Consider the following 22,790-nt stretch of genomic DNA (forward strand, 5'->3'; position numbering starts at 1 on the left):
CCCCGCCCCCCGGGGCCAGCCGCCCAATCACAGCGCCGCGCACGTGACGAGCGCTGCCTGCGATGACCTCATCCCTGGTGTGGGATGACGTCAAATTCAAGATGGATGGAATCACAGCGGCAGCGGCGGCTGCGGCGCGCGCGAGCCGAGTGTGAGCGGAAAGGGGCCCGGCGACTGCCTCGGGGCTGGAGACCGGTGAGTAACTGTCACGCCCCTCGCCCTAGAAGAACTGCGGGGCCCCGCGGGAGGCCACAGCCTCCTCGCAAAACGCGGCCTTTCCTGACGTAACTCTGAGGTGATTTCTCTCCTCTTTTTTCTCTCCACCAGCGGGTTGCGGGTTCCGAGCGCTTCTGCGCGTGCGCCGGGTCCGGGCTCTCACCGAGCATGCCCCAGGCTCCCACGTAGCCGATTGTGCCTTCACACTGCGCATGCTCCTTGCCCGCACTTGGCCTCGCCCTCGCCACTGCGCACGCTCCGTCCCCGGCTGGTCTTCCCTCGCCCGGCCAGGTGCCCCCTGGGCCGGACGTGCCCGGCCCTGGCGCGCGCACCTGCGCGGAGCGGTTGGGACGCCTTCCGGGCCGAGGGCACGTGCTCGCGGTCCCGTGCAGGCGTGGGGACGGGCGGGGGGCGCGAGTGTGCGCGGGAGCTGGGGGCGGTGGGACCCCGCACCTGCCGTGGCCAGCGCCCCGTAGCCCCTGGGTCCCTCCCGGCGACCGCAGGCGAAACCAGCCAGTAGCCCGGGTGGACTTGGCCGGCCCCGCCCCAGCCCGCCTCCTTGGCCGGCCCTCTGCCGGACGCGTGGACCCCGGAGCGCACTCGTTTCCCTCCAGAGCCCCTGGAGGACCTGTTTCTGCTCCGTTGCGGGTGGTTTCCCACTCGAGACAGGCCCCGGCCGAAATCTGCGACCGGAAGCGGTGGGGAGGAGGGGGGTGGGCTGGGACCAGCGGTTCTGGAGAACCCGGCCCGGAGACCTCCGCTGGCGGGAATCCCCGTGATCTTTTCGTGTGTTCTCGCCCGGACCGCTTAGGTCGACCAAGTTCAGTAGCGCCCTGTAGGCGCCTGTAGCGTGGGGGAGCCCCTCGGCCCGAGCCCTTCACAGGGCTGCGTGGTTCTGGAGAATGCCACTTGAGCGGCACGTTTGGAGGTGGGGTGTTTTCAGAGACTGGTTCCCCCTCGGGATTGCCAGACGGGGGTCCATGAGGGCAGAGGTTAATCAGACCCCCCGCGTAGTACAGCCTCCTGGGGTCTTGTAGTGCAGGAGCTCCCCTCCGGCATCTGAGGGCCTCACTGTATTACAGCATAGTCCAGTGATTGCCATGATGATGACCCCGAGTCATCAGTAAGGGGCCTGCATTGTGCTCTGTGCACCTCGTTTAAAAAGACAAAGCGGGGGGCGCCTGGGTGGCTCGGTCGGTTGAGCGTCCGACTTCGGCTCAGGTCATGATCTCACAGTCCGTGAGTTCGAGCCCCGCGTCGGGCTCTGTGCTCACAGCTCAGAGCCTGGAGCCTGTTTCAGATTCTGTGTCTCCCTCTCTCTCTGCCCCTCTCCTGTTCATGCTCTGCCTCTCTCTGTCTCAAAAATAAATAAACGTTAAAAAAAAAAAATTAAAAAAAAAAAAAGACAAAGCAGGTTGATCCGTTTTGGATTTTCCATTGGCAGCTCTTCTCCCCTCTGATGCTTCGAGTAAATAACCTCTTCCACCTCTAACGTCTAATTGTCATTACTGTTAAATTTAAGTATTCCTAAGTGTGAAAGAACAGGAAGAAAGTGGACATGGGGGCACTGTTCTGCGTGAAAGCAACGTCATGTTTCATTCATTTCATTCAACGCTCTTGAAGGTGGCACGGGCTTCATTGTGTGCGGTGAACAGTGGAAAGGATAGAACCCCAGTCCTTCAGGAACCTTCACAGTGTTTATGGCAGGGGATGTGTAACCAGGGAGTGTCTGGGTGAGCGGGGGATGACTGAAGGGACAATTCTCGTGGTCCCCAAAGCTGATTCTAGAGCTGTTTACCAGCGAGGTTTGCCAGGTCCCGGTGATGGGCTGCAGAGGAGAGAGGTTTCCGGTTTGGGAGACCTGGTGGTTGTCAGCATACCTAACCAAATAAGGAACGTGTGAGGACAAGCAGATGTGGGGTAGGGGCGAGGGTGGGGGGGGGGGGCGTGAGGACTGCCCCGGGCACGTGGGTGATGGAAGTGTTCATTCAGTGAGCCCCGCGGGCCCAAGGGCAAGTCTGAGCAGAGATGCGGGTTTGGCAGCCCTCGTCCAGGGGGCCTTCAAGCCCCGAGAGCTCATGTGAGAAGCGGGGCTGCCAACGGGCTAAGCTCTAGCAGATGCTGGAGCAGTGAAGGTGAGCGGGTGCGGGGCTTGAACCTGGAGTGTACGGATGGATTTCTCTCTTTACCCGGGAGATGCTTGCCAGGCCTGTGCTGAGCGTTAGGGATACACAGATCATTCCAAATAGTTGTGTTAACCCCAGGAGATGTGGATGGAGTATTGTGGCAGTTCAGGTAGGACTGGGCCACGGGCTGCGGGCACAGCAACCGGAGCTTTGTAGAGACCGTGACATTTGAGCGAGATCTTTCTGGGAAGGCTGGCCAAGGGAACTTGGAAAGGTGTGTCAGGTGGTGAAAATTGGGTGCACAGGTTTGTAGGGTGGGTGGTAAGGAGTGTCCAGAGGGGGGTGGAAAGAAAAAGTACGGCCAGAACATGAACAAGCTTGTATGCCAGTCTGTGGAGTTTGGGTTTTATCTAGGAAGCAACGGGAAAATCTGTATAGTATTCGAAAAGGCTGTGATGGGACCGGCTTTACTTTAGGGAAACAAACACAAGGCACAGTTTCCACTCCTGCCTGTAGTTGGATTGTCAGAGTACAGAAAAATCAACATACTATTGTGCAAGGAGTTTTGTTGGGCATTGTGAAGGGTATCAGGATCTATTAAATAGGTTTTTACTCCTTACATAAGCTTACCGTTCTGTTGGGGAGACGAACCAAGTAAACGTTATGTAAATGGTGCGACTGTGATACAGGAGTTGAAAGGTATTTGCTCATAAACCGAAGTGGTCAAGGAACGTATATTCCTTAGCTAAGGCTGCCAAACAAAGTACCACAGACTGGGGGGCTTAGTAGCAATTTATTTCCTCACAGTTCTGGAGCCTAGAAGTCCAAGATCAAGGTTTGGGCAGGGTTGGTTTCTCCTGAGGCCTTTCTCCTTGGTGTGTAGAGGGCCACGTTCTCTCTGCCTTCACGTGCTCCTGTCCTCCTCTCCCCTTGGAGGGATACCGGTCAGATTGGATTAGGGTCCACCTTAAAGTCCTTGCTAAAACTTGATGAGCCCTTTAAAGACTCTGTCTCCAGGGGCACCTGGGTGGCTCAGTCGTCTAAGCATCTGAGTCTTGATTTCTGCTCAGGTCATGATCTCACAATTTCCTGAGTTCAAGCCCCGCATGGGTCTCTGTGCTGGCAGCTCAGAACCTGCTTGGGATCCCCCCCACCCCGCTCCTCCCTCCCTCTCCCCCCTCCCTCCCTCCCCCACCTCCCCTGCTTATGCTGTCTCTCTCAGAATAAAAAAAAAAAAAAGACTGTATCTCCAGATCTGCTTGCATTTGGAGGTTCTGAGGGTCAGGACTTGAGTGTGTGATGGGGCACAGAGAGGGGGACACAGTCCAGCCCGTGACAAAGGCTTAATGGAGTGATTGGACTTGAGCTGAGCTTTGAAAGATGATTAATGTTCAGCTGAGTCGCATGCGGGGGAAGGTTCCACGGGGTGCCTTGGACATTTCAGATCTGGTAGTGGAGGAAGCAGGACACTCGGGTTCTGTCTCAGAGACACAGCATCTGAAACAGGAAGTTGTCACACGGGAAAAATGAAGGGAAAGAAAATGTAAAAAGTGGTTTGAAACCAGATTTACAGAGCTATAGAGTCTGTGTTTTTAAATTTCTGTGTTTTCACAGATAACCATTGTTTTTGTCATTACGTATTTTCACCCAACTTGTAGGTCTCAGCTAAAATGTCACACGAGGCATTTCTTAGACTCCCTCTCCAAACCCCGTTTCTCCACCCAGGTATGGCCCCCTGTTTACCAACATTATGGCGTAATCTGAAGTTACCTTTTTCATTTGTTTCCTTGCTCATTATCTGATTTACCCCACTAGAATCCGGAGGCCTCATCTGTTGTGTGCGCCCATATTTCAGGCCTGTCTAAACACGCCTTGCACATACTAAGAGCTCAGGAAATAAATTAGTAGTAGCATTAGCTGCGCGTGTGCCTGATGGATGCTTGAAGCTTCGTTTTAGGAAGCTCCGTGCAGCAGCAGGGTTGTGAAGGATGGACTTGGAGAGTGCGGCAGGAAGAGTGAGTAACACTTGGAAATGTATCAGTTCGGGTCCTTTAAGAAGAAGAACAGAAACCGACAGGCTAGCTTGAGTAGAACAAGGAATTTATTGTAAAGATGCAGGATTGCTCCAGAGGTTTAAGAAAAAGCTAAGGAATTGGGCCAGGAAGTACGGAAACGAAGGTAACTGGCTGGAATGGGCATAGTGGGCACTGGCACACTGCATTTTTAGGTCACTGCTGCGCTAAATCCTCTCCACTCATTTGCTGCCTTTATTGGTTTTCGCAGGCCCGTATTCCAGACAGAAAGTTTCTGATCTGCTTGGCTTTGGTTGCGTGCCTACCCGTGAGCTGGGACAGAGCAGCACAGCACACTCCCTCACTGGGGTGGGGCGGGGGGGGTCTTCAAAGCCAAACCCAGGGCCGGGCCTCTTCCAGCAGGAGGCCCAAGCAGAAGCAGACAGGCTGCTCGCCGACCGAGGTGCCCCGCACGGGCCGGAGCTGTGCTGTGGAAGGGAGCACATCCTCAGCCAGAGCCAGCCCCTCCCCGAGAGACTGAAAACAGGGTGACGGGGGCCCCAAGGGAGCGGCACTCCTGCCCGGGAAGGGTCGGATTAAGTAAGGCTGGCTCTGCAATCTGAGGCTCTTTGGAGGATTTCTGACACCTGTCTGGTCACTGAGGGAGTGATAACAGCCAACTGAGAGCACTTCTGGTCTCCTTCGAGTAATAAAATCTCGTGGGGGGTCAGGCCTAAATCCAGCGGCGAAGGTTTGGGGCTGCGTGGTACGTGTGTGCTCGTGTTCCAGAGTCAAGCGTAGACGCTTTGCTCTTCTGTTTGCTTTGTGCTACGTGCATTTCTTCTCTGCCATAATGGTGGGGACTGTGGAAGCGGTCCCCAACGCTCCAAGGGACTGTGCGCCCAGAGTTCGGTTCGGGTGTGGGTGTGAACAGACATTTTCCTATAGAACTGGTACCGAGGCTCTTATGGGCTAGTCCAGCAGGGAGTTTGATTTGTAATGTATATTAGCTCTGACACCAGCCTGAGTTTTAGTCTCCAAAACGTGAAAATCAGTGGGCTATCTCGGTCCCTTCCCCTCTCCCTTCCTGGGCCCCTCATTCACCTCCTGGTGCCCATTATACCAGTGCTTTGTTGTGCTTTGCTGTCTTCTGTCCACGTCACGAGAATGCTCTCTTCCAAAACCATCTACCTTCCCTCCATCCCCTTAACGATCTTAATTCCTTCCGCTAACATTGGTATAAAGAGGAAATTATTTGCATTGAATCAATTTCTATTAAGATACGAATCCCCGCTTCTCGTGGCATTTAGTACCTAGGGAATCTGAGGTATTGGTGTGAAATAATTTTCTGCAGTTCAGTTGCAGAGTGCTTTGTAGCCATGCTGGGGAGTTGGAACTTGGATTCCCCGCCCCACAAGGGGTTTAAAGCCCCGACGCAATCAGATGTGTGTTTCTGAAAAGTATCTGTAGTAAAAACGGGAAGAACGGAACCTTTGCCGTTCCGATAGTCGAGCATGAGTCCCAGGTCTTCTCTGATGTCCCCTCTGTGCGCCCACCCACCCTCCCACCTCCCGGCCAAGTTAAGTGCTTCCTGAAATCGGTGTTCTTGTAGCACTGTTGGCATCCGTCACCCTGTTTAATTTTGTACGTCTCTGTCCTCCCGTGGGAACGTGAGCTATTGGACAACAGGCCAGCAACTCTTTAGAACACTCGGGACCACGTACATTCGGGAAGGGAAGAGAGGAAGGAAGCAAAATGCCTGCTTGCCGTGTAGGAAGCACTACATGCAGGGGGAGCTTGCGAACATAGTGTGTCTTCTGTTGATCGTAAAACTCCCACGTGGTAAGCAGGGTTAGCCCCACTTCACAGGTTAAGGAAGCTGCTACTCAGGAAGGTCAAGTGACCTTGACCGGGTTATATGCCTGATCAGTGGCACAGCCAGGACTGGAGACCCAACTGATTTGAACGTCTTTTCCAGGAGCTGGGACTTCCATGAATCGTTAAGCATAAAGATTCTCATTTTGAAATTGCAGGAAACCGCATGAAATAGGAACAGTTCAGGCAGAGTTTGGGAAGATTTTTGTGTGCGAGGATCCAAGTGGTAAGCGAGCCAGCCCTATTTCAGAATCTGGTTTTCCTTGGGGGATTTCCACTCAGCTCTTTCCGTCCATCATAAACGGCTCTTTTCGTCCACATTTCACCCACTTTCCTTTCAAGAGCGCCAGGTTTTCACTATGACTAAAGTGATAGCAGGAACTCTTCACCGATGAGTCAGGTGGAGATAAGCCATGGGAAGGGCGTGGGGGTGGACGCGGTGGCAGTGTGCATTTACACGTAAGAGCTTTCAGATTTGTGATGCGCTGTCTTCGGTGAGTCCGAGGTCCTGGTCATTCATAATTAAAACGTACGTGAGAGGTTGGAGTCTGATGAGCGCAGATTTGTGGAGGAGGCAGTCCGTTCAGTAGCAAAGCTGGCCTTACGAGGGCTGAAGAGCCGAAAAAGCAAAGGGGTTTGGACGTTCAGTCCGCACACCCACCAGCCACAAAGGGTCTGGCTGGGTCATCTCAGGAAATTCAGCAGCTGTGATTTCCACCCCCCTTTTGCCTGCATTCCTAATGGAGCATTTTATATTTTCAGTCACGTTGTTAAACAGGGTGTAAATGAATAAATATACCTACTGTCCTTAAAACACAAAAATCCAAATTGTTAATTGTTTGCAGCTAGACCGGGAAAGGGCCCATCGATCTTGAGTTTCAGTAATTGCAAAGGTAAAAGCAAGGTCTTCAGCCGGCCCGTGAGGGGCCCGCGCTGCACACATCTCAAGGCTTTGTCCCGGGCCGCTGGACAGGACAGAAGGGATCCGGCTCCTCTTAGGATCTTGACTGGTCTTCGTTTAGCCCTCGGGGCCCTCGTGCCTCCTTCCCCTCTGCAGCCCCATCACCCGCCTTCCCTGCGGGCAGCCTGTGCTCCAGCCACGCGCTCTGTCTGTCTCCTGTCCTTGAAATGCCCTTCACGCGTCCTGCCTGACTCCTCCCAGGTTTCTGACTCCTGCTCGTTCTGAAGAATGCCTTCCCTGCCCTCCCTCTCGGCTGCACCTGCACCACGTCCGGACCGCCGCCCCCGTCCTGCGTGGTGCTCAGCATGCTGACACGTGGTGACGGACTGACCTGTCCTGGTCCCACACCAGCCTTTCAGACGGGACCACGCTTCTCAGGCCTCCGTCCTCCGCGTCTCGCCGGGCCCAGTACATCCTGGACACGCACCGGGCTAGGAGAAGCGGGTAATGTGATGACGGAGTCCAGGCTCTGGGACCCGACTCGCAGCTGGCCCTGCTTCTCGCTGAGTCACTTTAGGTACGGTGCGTGACTTCTCAGTGCCTCCGTGTCCTCGTTTGTATAGGACAGGGGTTTGCACAGTGCCCAGCTCAGATGTTAGTGTGGGAATTAAGGGAGGAAACCAGCGACAGGAGCGCCGTAGGGGTTAAAGAGCGTGGCCCCTGGAGCCAGGTCCCCTGGTGTGAGTCCTGCTCGGCTGTTTATTGTGCACGTGACCTGGACCAAGTTACTGCCCCTCTGGGCCTGTTTCCTCGTCTCTAAAATAACCGAGTACCCACCTCCCAGGGTTGCTGTAGGTACGCAGTTAAGGCGTAAACATGTGGACGCCGTGTGGACGCCATGTGTGGCAGAGCAGGCACGCGAATCCGAGCCACTCGTGGGTGTCCATTAGCGCTCAGGGCAGTGGGACGGGAGATGCCCAGCTGCGTCCCACACTGCGTGCCAGGACTGCGCGTGCCCGGCCACCTTCCGAGCCGGTGGTCTCGTGGGGGGCTCTAAATGCGGCTGTAGCCAAATGAATGGTTTAAGCAGTTTACGGGGACAGCGACTCTTTCTCTTAAGGCCTCACTCTGAGTGACTTATTTTTTTCCTAATTCCCGAACGTTTTCGCTCAAAGAGTATGGGAGCCCGTGGTTCAAGGGATTAGAAGTAGGGACTTGGAACAAAAACAGCGATCACGATCATTTGAGAAAAGCAAAAGAAGGACACTTTTTTGGACCGCGTCGTTTGTGGCATGCAGTGGTGGGGGACGGACGGTGTGGGGTCGCAGTTGCCGCACGGCCAGGAACATGGAAGTCTCCCGTGGTTTCATCCTCACCCAGCCTTTCAGCCTGTGCCTGTGGTTTCATCCCTGGGTGTCTCAGTTTGGATTCCCCCACGAGCAGACCCCGAGACGGGAATGCAGAGTGGACGTTTGCTTGGGAAGTGATCCCAGGAAGCACAGGAGGTCGTAGGGAACGAGGAGCGAGAAGGGGCGCCCGTAGAAGGCACACTCGGCAACAGGTGTCTGCTCACGTTTGGAAAATCAGACTGAATTCCTGAAAAAACCCGAGCCAATTTTTCTATCAAACTTCATCTCCGGTAAGGACACCCTTCCAGCTGTTCTGGTCGGATTCGTGGAGCTTTCTTTAGTTCCTCGCCTTCTCACCCTCTACAGTCAATCCATTAGACGTCCTAGTAACTAACTGCCTCGGCTCCCCTGCTACCACCCTGCTCCCCCACCGTCCTGTCTCCCCTGGGTCACTGCTGCAGGCTGCCAGCTGGTCCAGGCTGCCGTCACCTGTCCCCTGCCTCCTTGCTGCGGGCTCCCAGCTGGCCTCCCAGCTTCTACCTTTCCTGTTTTCCGTGCTCTCTTCTCGACAATGTAGCCGGAGGGATCCTTTTGAAACATAACTCAAGTCATTGTCATTTTTCTGCCCAGAATCTTGGAGTGACTCTCGGTTTCACTTCTGGCAGAAAGCTCAGTTTGCCTGCGGTTCCCTCAGCCCTGCAGTCGGCGGCTCCCTGCTCCAGCCCTGCTGCCTCTTGCGCCCCGTGCCGCACGCGCTGCCCTTCCCTGGGTGATTGCCATGGCTCCTTGCCTTCTTCAGAGCTTCTCAGATGGCATTTTGTCGAGTGAGTGAATGACTGATTTGTGGAGCTCTGGCACAGTTTGCACTGTGCTGTAGGTGCTCTGTAAATGGCAGCACCGTTTTCTCCTTTATTTAAAAAAAAAATTTTTTTTTTTTTAACATTTATTTATTTTTGAGACAGAGAGAGACAGAGCATGAACAGGGGAGGGGCAGAGAGAGAGGGAGACACAGAATCCGAAACAGGCTCCAGTCTCTGAGCTGTCAGCACAGAGCCTGACGCGGGGCTCGAACTCACGGACCGTGAGATGATGACCTGAGCCGAAGTCGGACGCTCAACCGACCGAGCCACCCAGGCGCCCCACCGTTTTCTCCTTTAATCTGCACGACTGCATGGTGTGGTAGCCGCTGTTATCCTTATTTTGCAGTGGCGGAAACTGAGCCCCAGAGACTGACCAGCCCCGAGCCCTGTCTTGGCCCGGACTCGCGGGAAGGAGCACATCGCACATACTTACGTCTGTGGATGTGAGCACATGAGACTGAAACACAGGTGTCAGGAGATCGCAGCCTTACTGTGTTTGAGCCACGTGGACATTTTCTACTCTGTCCCTGTCGTTTTATCTGTTTTTAATTGCTGGTGTCAAACCACTAAATTGATTTTAAGAAACGCTTTTGAAAAATACTCGTCCGTGCTTTTAATGCTGCGTCTTGCTTTTCTGAGCTGGGTTTCTCAAAAACTATTAGCGCTAAAGACCGTGGTCATTGCATAGCTGGGTTGGTAAGTGTGGCATTACAAGTTGCTTTCTTTTTCTGCTGACCTTTGTGAAAGGTGACAAGGGTCTGTGTAAACAAATGCATGATGTTAAGACATGACAGTAGGATTAGGGAAGAAATTAAAACGGCCAACAGAAAAGAGGAAGGGAGATGTCTCTATCAAGCAGTCACAGATAGAGGAATTAAAATTTGCCGTTGATACAGAATGTTGGAAGGCAGGAATGAACGGAAACTCCGTACACTCTGACCAAAGCATGTGTCTGGGGACAAGCTGCTTACCCGGCACCGTCTCTGGAAGCAGGCACGTCTCTGAGCCCATTATATTGAGCCAGCACCATCAGGGGGTTAGAACAGTGGTAAAGCAGTTTGTATGCCGTGTTCACTGAGTCTAGGTTGGGGGCCCAGCGAACTCTTTGTGGGCTCTTCTGAGGAGCCCCCATGCTGGTGGACCGGCAGAGGCTGATCCTTTGAAACCAGAGGAGAACTTGCCAGTGTGCTGCGTGCCAGGTTTCGTACTCTTACAACCTGCCCCCTGCAGAATGATGAAACGGTCACAAACAATCCGCGTTACTCTGAATCCATTCAAAAATAAACGCATTAACTATTGTTTTTAATGTTTTGAATGTTCATTTACTTTCGAGAGAGAGGGAGACAGAGCACGAGCGAGGGAGGGCCAGAGAGAGAGGGAGACACAGAACCCAAAGCAGGCTCCAGGCTCCGAGCTGTCAGCCCAGAGCCCGACGCGGGGCTCGAACTCACGGACCGCGAGATCGTGACCTGAGCCGAAGTGGGACGCTTAACCTACTGAGCCACCCAGGCGCCCCAAATCATACTAGTTTATTTCTTTATCTTTATGAGTATAATTTGTTGTCAGATTGGCTTCCGTACAACACCCAGTGCTCATCCCCCCAAGTGCCCTCCTCAATGTCCATTGCCCATTTGCCCCTCTCCCAGCCCCCATCAACCCTCAGTTTGTTCTCTGTATTTAAGAGTCTCATAGTTTCCCTCCCTCCCTCTCTGTTTGTAACTTTTTTTTTCCCCTTCCCTTCCCCCCCCCCGTGCTCTTCTGTGAAGTTTCTCAAGGTCCACATGTGAGTGAAAACATAGGATAGCCTTCTCCGACTGACTTATTTCACTCAGCGTAATTCCTTCCAGTTCCGTCCACATTCTTGCAAACGGCAGGATTTCATTCTTCCTCGTTGCCAAGTAGTATTCCATTGTACGCATAAACCACATCTTCTTTATCCATTCGGCAGATGAGGGACATTGGGGCTCTTTCCATGATTTGGCTATTGTTGAAAGTGCTGCGGTAAACATTGGGGTACATGTGCCCCTGTGCCTCAGCACTCCTGTATCCCTTGGGTCAATTCCTAGCAGTGCAACTGCTGGGTCATAGGGTAGTTCTATTTTTAATTTTTGGGGGAACCTCCGCACCGTTTCCAGAGCGGCTGCACCAGCTGTGCAGGAGGGTTCCCGTTTCTCCACATCCTCGCCAGCATCTGTAAATCATAACTGTTTTACAGAAGACACTGCCGTCAAACCACAGAGGTGTTACAGTGACAGAAGCCCAAGTGAAGGGTCAGCTTTGATTGCGTTGTCTGTGTATGAAATGGTTTTCCCTTCATCGAGAGCATGGGTGGTGCAAATATGGGCCCTTTTCTTTGACACCGAATTAAATGGTTACCGTGTATGAGATGCTAGCTCACGTAACCTTCGCAACAGCCCTAAAGAAGGGCACGGTCCCCCATGTTTCACGTGAAGGACCTGGTGCTCAGAGGGGCTAGCCGACCGCCAGGAAGGAGGTGGCCTCTCACCCCGTGTCTCTGCCCGAACACGCGCCCAGCCGCTGGGCCTTTTCTCGTCTCACCTTTAGGTTGTTAGAGAGTTGCAGAGAGATCTGAATCCAGACCTTTTAACTTATAATTAGTAATAATGAAGTTTAGATCAGGCCAGAGTTTCCTCTGTGCTGCTGTCGAAAATGTGATTTGATAAGAAAATTGTATTCGGGAGCCGGTAGGGTGTTTGACATAAGACAGAACCCAAGCTCTTCTGTTGTTTAACATTTCTAATCATTGTTAAGCACTGATACGGTAGTGATCAGTAAGTGACTTTTTTACCTCTTTACAGATTCTTGCCTTTTAAACTTTTTTTAGGGTGCGTGAGCGTGCATACGCGTGAGGGAGGGGCGGGTGGAGAAAGGGGGGGAATCTTACGCAGGCTCCACACTCGGCAAGGAGCCAGACGTGGGGCCCGATCCCATGACCCTGGGATCGTGACCTGAGCTGAAAGCAAGAGTCGGATGCTTAACCGGCTGAGCCCCCCAGACGCCCCAGATTCTTGCCCATTTTTAAAAAATTTTTTTTAATGTTTGTTTATTTTTGAGAGAGAGACAGAATGCAAGTGGGTTCGGTGCAGAGAGAGAGGGAGACACAGAGGCGGGGGGAGAGGTGCAGAGAGAGGGAGCCGTCAGCACAGAGCCTGACGCGGGACTCAAACCCACAAACCGTGAGATCATGACCTGAGCCGAAGTCAGACGCTCAACCGACTGAGCCCCCCAGGCGCCCCGATTCTTGCCCATTTTTAAAGGTCTGGTAAGGCCACCCCTTTGCGACCCAGTTGTAGCAGTTCACGTCGTGTATAAGTATGCCCAAAAGCAAGACTGACTTTGTTTCCCGAATCACGGGCTCGGGAGTCCTGATAACTTCATACTTACTCTCTGAGGTAAAAGGGATAGAACGAAGCATCGGATGAAGAACCCTAGGTAACAAACTTTTAATTTCAAGTGGTGCCTTTCTGCGTAGCTGCCGAGTTCCAGCAGCCTTCCGACGGTGGTACGGTCTTCGGTCCTAAAAGTGCTCCGCTTCAGCCATCGCTGGTCTCCGGGAGCCACGAGGCCGGTTCGCTTCTGTTTCCCGTGGCATTTAAGGGAGAGCTTTGGTCTGCCTGCGGTCTGCGCAGTGTCGGCCCCTAGGAAAAGACAGCTAGCGTTCCCTGCCCTCGAGGAGCTTTCCGTCTCAGGGCGAGCTTTTCGGCACGTTTTTCATGATGATTCTGCGCTTTGTCTTTCAGATAAGCCCACGCGATGGAGGGGTTGCTGCATTACATCAACCCGGCCCACGCCATCTCCCTCCTCAGTGCGCTCAACGAGGAGCGCCTCAAAGGGCAGCTGTGTGACGTGCTGCTGATCGTCGGGGACCAGAAGTTTCGAGCTCATAAAAATGTCTTGGCTGCCAGCAGCGAATATTTTCAGAGTCTGTTCACGAATAAGGAGAACGAGGCCCAAACCGTATTTCAACTTGATTTTTGTGAACCCGATGCTTTTGATAATGTTTTGAACTACATTTATTCTTCGTCCTTATTTGTCGAGAAAAGCAGTCTCGCCGCCGTCCAAGAGCTGGGCTACAGCCTCGGGATTTCCTTTCTGACGAACATCGTCTCGAAAACACCTCAGGCACCCTTTCCAACGTGTCCCAACAGGAAGAAGATATTCGTAGAAGAGGACGAAAGCAGTTCTCAGAAGAGAAGTGTCATCGTGTGTCAAAGCCGAAACGAAGCACAAGGCAAGACTGTCGGTCAGAATCAGCCCGACCTGAGCCACACCTCGCGGCCCTCCCCCGGCCTCACGGTCAAGACCGGCACCGGGAAGCCCCACGTCCCAAAGCCAGCGGAAGCGCCTCACGCGTCGCCAGTAGCCGAAAAGACTTGGCCCAGAGATGGCCCTGCGGGCTGCGCGAAGTCCCTCGAGCGTCCCGGCTCTGTGGACGACCCTCACAGAAGCAGCTTAGCGAAGAGCAACGCGGTGCCGCCTGGCAAGCCGCTGCAGGACAGAGAGGGGACGGACGAGAAACCGTGTCTGAGCGGCCAGCTGCCCAAAGGAAAAGCCATAGAGCTGGCCTTGAAGAGACCACGGCCACCCGTCCTGTCTCTTCGAAGCGCGTCGGAGACCCCCTACGTGTTGAAGGAAACCGGCAAAGGAGGCGGCCCGGGCGAAGACAGGAACCTGCTGTACTATTCGAAGCTGGGGTTGGTGGTCCCGTCCGGCGGCTCTGGTTCCGGAAAGCAAGGCATCGACAGAAGCGGCCCGCTGGTGAAGAGTCTGCTCAGGCGCTCGCTGTCCATGGACAGCCAGGTTCCCGTCTACTCGCCCGCCATAGACCTGAAGCCTTCCCAGGGGCCCTCGGCAGCGTCCGGGGAGGTGCCCGCCAACGTGTTCTGTGCTCTGTCTCAAAAGCCGTCTGTGAAAGAGTGCGGCGACGCGTCAGCCCTCGACGAGCGGACTCCGGCGCCCCAGCCGCACCGCCTCAGGTCCTTCAGCGCCTCTCAGTCCACGGACAGGGAGGGCGAGCCTGCCGTGGCCGAGGTGCGCGTCAAGACGGAGCCCCGCAGCCCGCTGTCGGACCCCTCCGACATCATCCGAGTCACCGTGGGAGACCCGGCGGCCGCGTCGTCCGTCACGAGAGACCTCTCCCTGAAGACCGAAGACGACCAAAGAGACATGAGCAGACTCCCGGCCAAAAGGAGGTTCCAGGCGGACCGAAGACTGCCGTTTAAGAAGGTAAAGGAGGGCGAGCACGGGTCTCCGGTGTCCGAACAGAACTTGGAGGAGGGCTCGAGCCCTCCTCTCCCCGATGCCGACTTTCCAGACTCTGACTTGAATAAAGAGGAATTTGGTGAGTTGGAGGGAACGAGACCAAACAAAAAGTTTAAATGCAAACATTGCCTTAAGATCTTTAGATCCACAGCAGGCCTTCACCGGCACATTAACATGTACCACAACCCAGAGAAGCCCTATGCTTGCGACATCTGCCACAAGCGCTTTCACACGAACTTCAAAGTGTGGACGCACTGCCAGACCCAGCACGGCGTGGTGAGGAACCCGTCGCCGGCCTCTAGCTCACACGCCGTGCTGGACGAGAAGTTCCAGAGAAAGCTCATTGACATAGTGAGAGAGCGAGAGATTAAGAAGGCCCTGATCTTTAAGCTGAGGCGCAGCAAGCCCGCTTTTCAGGCGCAGACTAGCTCCCAGGCCCAAGCCATCAAGAGGAACTTGCGGTCCCGAGCCAAAGGAGCGTACGTGTGCACTTACTGCGGAAAGGCCTATCGCTTTCTCTCGCAGTTCAAGCAGCACGTAAAGATGCACCCGGGAGAAAAGCCCGTTGGCGTCACTAGAGCTGCTAAGCCCAGGGAGCATGTTTCTCTGGAGAGCCCGGTAGAGAACAAGGAGGTTTACCAGTGCCGCCTCTGTAATGCTAAGCTCTCTTCTCTTCTAGAGCAAGGAAGCCACGAGCGGCTGTGCCGAAACGCAACCGTTTGCCCCTACTGCAGCCTTAGGTTTTTCTCGCCCGAGCTCAAGCGGGAGCACGAGGGCAAGTGCGAGTACAAGAAGCTGACGTGCCTCGAGTGCATGCGTACCTTCAAGTCCTCCTTCAGCATCTGGCGGCACCAGGTCGAGGTCCACAACCAGAACACGATGGCGCCGGCCGAGCACTTCTCCCTGCCCGGCCTGGACCACAACGGCGACGCGACCGCCGCCTCCAGGCCCCAGGCCCAGGCCGAGCCTCCGAAAGCCAACCACGCGGCGGCCGCCAAGGACGACGCCGCGTTCAGCGACTGTTCCGAGCAGGTGAACTTCGACTCCGAGGATTCCTCCTGCCTCCCCGAGGACCTCAGCCTTTCGAAGCAGCTGAAAATCCACGTCAAGGAGGAGCCCGCCGAGGAGGCCGAGGAGGAGGCGCCCGAGGCCCGCGCGGCCGCCAAGGACGCGGGCCCCAGCAAGGACAGCAGCCTGTGGCCGTGCGAGAAGTGCGGCAAGACGTTCACGGCGCACAAGCAGCTGGAGCGGCACCAGGAGCTGCTGTGCTCCGTGAAGCCCTTCATCTGCCACGTTTGCAACAAAGCCTTCCGCACCAACTTCCGCCTCTGGAGCCACTTCCAGTCCCACATGTCCCAGGCCGCCGAGGAGCCGGCGCACAAGGACCCGGAAGCCTGCCCCGTCCCCACAAACTCGCCGTCCCCGCCCCCGCTGCCCCCGCCCCCGCCGCTGCCCAAGATCCAGCCCCTGGAGCCCGACAGCCCGACGGGCGTGGCCGAGACCCCCGCGCCGGCCGCCGCCGAGAAGCTCTTTGTGCCCCAGGAATCCGACACGCTGTTCTACCACGCCCCGCCCCTCTCGGCAATCACATTTAAAAGACAGTTCATGTGTAAACTGTGCCACAGGACATTCAAGACCGCCTTCAGTCTTTGGAGTCACGAACAAAGCCACAACTGAAGGGCCGGCCCCTTCGGCCCCTTAACGGAAGGGGAGGCGGTCCCCAGGTTTCAACCCAAACTGTGAGCCGCGCATGAGAAACAAAATATTTTTTCAAGAGAAGGAATAATAAAGGTTGGAAATTGTTACGCTTGAATGGAAGCTCGAGGGAAATCGATATCAATTAGCAAAGTCCTTACTCAGCTTAGAAAAACTAAACTACGTCGTGCTCTGGACCTTACGGTCACACGACGACTGGACTTCATCAGTGTTGAAATTCTGATCGATCCCGGTTGTTTGCATGGTTCCTCATTCCACGGTGTCAGTATACTCTTTTACTGGAGGTTGTTTTGGTTTTTTACTGATTTGCAGCCCGTGAAATACTACTTAAGTATTTCTTTCGATTATAGCAGACGCCTAAGTTCTAGTTAAGCCTCAGCCACGTCCTGGAGTCCGCAGTGTATCAGGAGGAAGGGGAGAGTAGTCTGCAGTGTTGACTTAGATCTTAGGATACTTTAGCAATAAAACAATGATAAGCCTCAACTGTAATAAGTTATCCTGACACTTGATAACAATAAATATTTGGTATTTTGTGGTCACGTAGACATTCTTTTGTACGAAAGTTGTGAGGAATTTAAATCAGCAATAGTAATACTTAGATTTTTATAAAGTAACAAAACTTGCTCTTGGGTCACTTAGTATAATTAAGGACGGGAGACTTGGGAAATGAAAACAGGATTTCTAGAAGGCCTCTGAGTTTACAGAAACTTCAGTGGCGCTAGGCGTTGGGGTCAGAGCTGGCGCTCCGGGCTGCGTGTGCACATCCCGGCTTTCCGTTCTGACCACGCGGGGCACACGAAGCGTCCGGCGTCCTCTGACTTATCGCTGCCACAGAGGGAAAATCCGAGCGCGTTTGGGACAGGAAACAGAGGTGGCACGAGGCGCTCACTGATGTTGAGTTTAACCACGTTGGTGTAACAGATCGGGTCGGGACTCACGTTTACGCTCGTGGATCCCAGGCCCCGGGGTCCGTGCGGTGCGGCGGCCCTGAGCCCGGAGTTGGCATCGACTTCCGGAGCTGGGGAGCCGGGGAAACCCCACACCGCGGCCTCCATGCGCCCTCGACGGCGGTATTTACAGCGTTCGGTTTCCTGCCTCTGTCTCCTGAGGATTTCTGTTAGAATTTGTTGGAGTTTATTGTGGTCAGACGTCCTCAGTGCAGTCATTCTGCTCTGAGTCACTGCTTTTGGTGTCTCAGGGATCTGTGTGAAAGCGCGATCAAGGGTCCAAAATGAGTTTCGGCTACCTAATAAGGCCCACGGGGTTTGGGCTGCCTTTTTTTTTTTTTTTTCTTCTTTTTCCTATTTTGTATGAGTTGCAATTAAAAGGCTTTTGGGAGGGGCCACCCGAGTTCAGTGGGTGTTTCCAAAGGGAAAACTGTCTCACTCGCAGGTACTTAGGTACGAACAAGTGGAAATACTATTGAAACTACAAAAGAGCTCCTTGTCAGGTAGTGCTACGGATGAAGTCTCCCAAGTTTATTCATTTTGTTTGCAAGCTGTTCTTTCAAATAAAAAAGAGACTGTGGCTGAGAAACAATTTGCTGAGTGTTTCCCCGTATCCCGCTGCCACAGAGAAGGTTTCTGGCCTCGGTCTCGTCACCCACGTTCCGGACCAGCGGGAGGGAAGACACGCCTAACTTTTTATCCATACACAAGCATTTTTATACAACAGTAGTGGACTTTGTAGATGAGAGGAATTGCGTATGACATTTTGCCTTTTTGTTTCCTTTTCCATTGGAAAACTGTCCTAAGTCCCAAAGTATTTTTGAGTGGTCGCTTCCTGTTTTTGTTCTTAGTTAAATTTGATGGAGAAAGGAAAATAAAATGAAGTCACAGCTACCGACGATTGCCATCTTTATATTTTCTGGAAGAAATCTATGCGTTTGAAAGATAAAACTAAAGCATAGGCTTTTACGCGAACCATCAGGATGGATTGTTGTTCACTGAATGAGTCCCCCTTGTAATGTGCCGTTTCTCATTCGGAGCACCTTGGTAGCTGTCACTTCTTCAAAGGACAGTTTCCCTCAGAGTAGTCCCTGCTTCTGGCTGTTAAGAGTACGTGTGACAGTTCCACGGCACACATCATCTTGGCATTGTAAATTCAGTATCCCAGGACTTGAACCTCTGTGCTACATTTTTGAAGATTTTTTGATAATGTTAATCAGTAAAAAATATTTTTGATCTAAATACACGCTCCGCGTATCTGTTAGACTTTGAAAATTACCAGTGTTTTGTCTTGTTAGTTCCCATTTTTGTCTAGGCAAGGAGCGTAAGATTTCAAATAAAATTTTGAACCAAAAACATTTCTAATGCAGTTCTGGTTTTTCTATTACTTTTTATACTGTACCTTCAAAGCGTCAGGCAGAAAGAGTTTATTTTGGTGGTCAGAGAGTAAACTACGCTTCCTCTCACGTGACTATTTTCAATGTTAGGAAGCAGAGTAATGACAGACACGTGAATTGCTCCATTTAAGAATGTCGATCTCAGACAGCAGGCAGATACTTGGTGTGAGACCAGTGGGTCTTTCCTTGTTACATCTCCAGCTCATAAAAGTGTTGAAAATGTTTTTTCTGATTAGAATTAATTTTTGAAAATGTAGAAAGCTCATTATTCCTTGTAAGTAATCAGGATGCCTTTTTTTATGCAGTTGTGGAAAGAATGTAAGATGTTTTAATATATTCTTTGTTAATCTGAGAACTTGCTGTGTTGAACCATTTTCTTCATGTGGGAGAGGGCGGGAGGGGCCGCCTGAAACACCTCTTTATCAAAGCAAGCAGTGGAGGTTACAAATGGTGTGTGTTTTTTGTAGTTAATATTTCAACCTAATAGAATATTCACCTTTAAAACCAGTTATGGCTAGTGTGCGTTCGTTATTTTTATCAAAATACGCAACTAAGGGTTCAACCGTGAGGTCATTTTGCGTTTGTGGGGACATGTGTGTGGTTCTTGGTTTTCTGTTTTGGAGTGGATCGTTCACAGCCTTTTTAAAAATAGACTCCAAGGGCGCCTGGGTGGCTCAGTCAGGTGAGCGTCTGATTTCAGCTGAGGTCACGATCTCATGGTTACTTATGTGAGTTCGAGCCCCGCATGGGGCTCTGTGCCGACAGCTCAGAGCCCGGAGCCTGCTTCGGATTGTGTCTCCCTCTCTCTCTGCCCCTCCCCCGCTCACACTCTGTCTCTCAAAAATGAGTAAGTGTTTAAAAACAAACAAATAATATACTCCAGCTCTTACTAACCACTGGCGATTGTACCTACACACAGCAGCCATTGGTGTTGATGAGGGTAGAAGCTGGGGGACCAGAATAAGATGCCCTTTCCTGGAGGCAGGGGGTATCTTCCTCTACGGGCCAGCGGTCCTTGCGGGTGAGGGACAGACAAGAACTCACTGGTATAAAGTTGGCCTTCGTTCCCTCTGTGCGTGTGTGTGCGTGCGTGTGTGTGTGCGTACATGACCAGAATCCAGAACCTTAGGAAGTAAAGGTATTTGAATTTTCTTACTACAAAAATAGAGTTCATGTATAACAGGTTTCTTTATAAATTGCACTAACTCATACTGGAACCCTACAAGTCTGTTTTGTCAATTTCTGAATTCTCATTGATGTTTTTTTGTAATAAGTGTGAAAAGCATTATTATTTAAATAATGCTAATACGGTTAGTAAGTTCTTTAACACTGGCTTTATTATTTTTTTTTTTTTTTTAAGTTTAAAACATAGGGTTTTCTTTTGTGGCTTTAGCACTTTAAGAAGTTTTATGTCTCCATAATTTGTCACGGGCTTGCTAGGTGCTTCTCTGCGTGTGCTCTAGCGAGCACTTCTTCCGCGCGCCTGGGGGACCCTGAGCAGCCGTGCTTACCTGCTGGAGGAGGAAACATGGGTGAATGTCAGGTTTCTTAAATTCCTTTCAGAGACCCTCATTTGGGAACCAAAGTATTTGACTGTAAATCTTGAAAATAACTGAGTACTCCCTCGTCATTTATTAGTGCTGTTCTCAAATTGTCCACAAAGCTTCTCCTCGGTTAATGTTAATTTTCGAAAGGTGATAATTTCTTATTGACATTAATCCAGAACTTCAAAATTTTCCATTGAATAAATGCTTATTATTAAGCAAATGTGGTTATAAACAAATTGCGTGTATTTTGTTGTCAGATGCCTTAGCAGACTAAATCATTGTTCAATTTTATTTAGGAATGAGCTTTTCGGAACTCAAAATTCATGGTAAAATAGGATTTCTATCTGATGTTAATCCATTGCTTTTTCTGTATCCAATTCCATCGTCTGTTTCCTTTGCTTAAATCTTGACTAAGAATGATTGGAGTCAATAAATTTGTACTGTATTTTGTTTGGAGTCGTGGTCTCTCTGGTGTATTTTGGGCGTTGACGACCTTGATCAGCAGCGTATCCGTTTCTGAAAGTAAAGACGAAGCCGTTCTGTGAGTAGCAGGAGGGGCCGCCAAGGGCCGTGAGAGCTCTGGTTTCCCCAGCGCGTCCAGGCTGCTTGTGGAACGGGGTTGGCAGTGTGGCTTCAGTTACTGGGGCGCCCCAAATACGGCACCGTTAAACCACATAAGCAGCAGTCTTTGCCTATCTACCTTTTCGTCTGCTGTTCACATTAGTTTTTCAAATGCCGACGGGGTAAAATGCACGGACAGCACGTTTACTCCAGATTGACGCGTCAGCAGTAATTTTCAGGGCTTCCGGGTCGTGGCATCGTCTGCCATCCTCAACGAGGCCCTTCCGCGATGCCAAGATAGATTGCCTTCTTATGTCACTAGCTTTCCCCATCAGGGGGTATGAGTCCTGGTCGCCAGGCTGACTGCGGGAAGGGAAGGAGCCTGTCCGCAGTGGTAGCCAGGCTCGCACCCGGCTTGCCCCGAGCCCTCTTCCTCCCCGGAGCCCCTAGCCCCGCCTTGGGGGCCCCTGGCCAACAGTTTCGTGGTCACGCTGCACCTAGAGGAACAGTATATAACCTCTTTGTCCTGATCTGCTTCAGCTGTGCTGCTCAGTTGGTCACCAGATACTCTTTTGTTTAAAGTGTTTACTGTGCCCTTTTCTTTGCAGTGATGACAGGCCTTTCTGGTCTAGGACCGTTGCAGCCCTGTGGCGTCCTCCTCGGTCTTAGCACACACTCAGTACGGTAAATGCCTGTGGTGACAAAACCACGTCTCCAACATGTCATGCTTTCCCCCCACGAGAGGCCCAGCCTTGGCTCTGGTAAGAACGTGGGCTCTGTGAGCTCTGACGGGTGAGTGACCAGAAAGGCTCCTACAAGGCGTATGTCTGGAGAGGGAGTCTCCCCGTGCTGTCACAGGGGCACTTTAAAAAAGTGCCTGGGGGCGCTTGGGTGACTCAGTCGGTTAACATCTGACTTCTGCTCAGGTCGTGATCTCACAGCTTATGAGTTCAAGCCCCGCGTGGGGCTCTGTGCTGACAGCTCGGAGCCTGGAGCCTGCTTGGGATTCTGTGCCTCCCTCTCTCTCTGCCCCTCCCCTGCTCGCACTCTGTCTGGCTATCTCTCTCTCTTAAAAACAATAAAACATTAAAAAAAAATTAAAATAATTCCAGTCTGGTGCAGTCCTGCTGCAGCATGAGTTTGGGGGTCTTGTGATCAACCCTCGATCCCGTCCTCCGAGGTAGGTCCCTCGGTCGGTCCTCTGACACCACATTAGCACACCTGCATCTTGCCCGGCGGAATGTCTTAGATCCCACTTACTGGTGTTGGCATTTCCGGGGCACGCTTCCTGACCCCTCTCCACCTGCTCCTCACCCCTGCCCAAAGAAGGCGCCTAAGTGTTCCCATCAAACCCTGAAGAGCCAAACACTCTCATCACCTCGCCACTTTTCTATTTTCCCCATACGTTCCAGAGCAGGGCTGTTTCTCGTCTTTGCGTTTCTAGGGCTGGCCAAGGGGAGGGCACGTTAAGTGTTTGATAAGTCCAGCAAAGAAATCTTGTCAGAGGCTAGACACAGCCAGTCCGTTTATTCTCAGGCAGTATTAGAACAGCTCGCTGAGTCTCTGTGCACATGTCCCCCAGATTCTGAGTCAGCCGCTCAGAGACCCAGAGCGCATTTAATTTTTACGCAGTTCTCAGTAAGCCCGAGGAAGAGCGGAGGTGTTCAGAGGGCTGGCCTCAGATCGATGAGTCCCTTGCCCTTTGTAAATGCCGCACACCCTTGTGCTGCTCTCAATGTTTTGGGTGTCTGGCGGGCTGTATGAGCGTCCCTGGCCCTGCCCCAGTGCCCATTAGGCCACCCTGGTGTGGTGGTGGTGGGTTGTCCAATATACTCCGTCAACCTAAGAAGAGTGATAGCTAATTACTAGCTACTACCAGCATATAGTAGTAACTACACTGAGTTCTTTTTTTATTTGTTTTTAAGTGTATTTATTTATGTATTTTGAGGGGGGGTTGGGAAGAGAAGAGAATCCCAGACTCTGTACTGTCAGAACAGAGC

At 52.3% G+C, this 22,790-nt stretch overlaps 1 protein-coding gene across 2 annotated transcripts; it reads left to right on the plus strand.

The window, feature by feature from the left end:
* The first annotated feature begins 72 nt into the window (after positions 1-72).
* On the plus strand, positions 73-20,685 carry ZBTB21 (zinc finger and BTB domain containing 21). 2 transcript variants are annotated; one of them, XM_060640508.3, is made up of 3 exons: positions 73-195; positions 13,101-14,701; positions 15,302-20,685. In XM_060640508.3, exons 2-3 carry the CDS (start codon positions 13,114-13,116, stop codon positions 16,297-16,299), a joined length of 2,586 nt encoding a protein of 861 aa, XP_060496491.1. In that variant the 5' UTR covers positions 73-195; positions 13,101-13,113; the 3' UTR covers positions 16,300-20,685. The 2 variants fall into 2 exon arrangements, with proteins under 2 accessions (XP_060496491.1, XP_060496490.1); XM_060640507.3 differs by having other exon boundaries at positions 13,101-20,685.
* Positions 20,686-22,790: the final 2,105 nt, after the last annotated feature.

This window comes from Panthera onca, chromosome C2, assembly GCF_046562875.1.
Source record: "Panthera onca isolate mPanOnc1 chromosome C2, mPanOnc1 haplotype 2, whole genome shotgun sequence".
Taxonomy (NCBI): Eukaryota; Metazoa; Chordata; class Mammalia; order Carnivora; family Felidae; genus Panthera; species Panthera onca.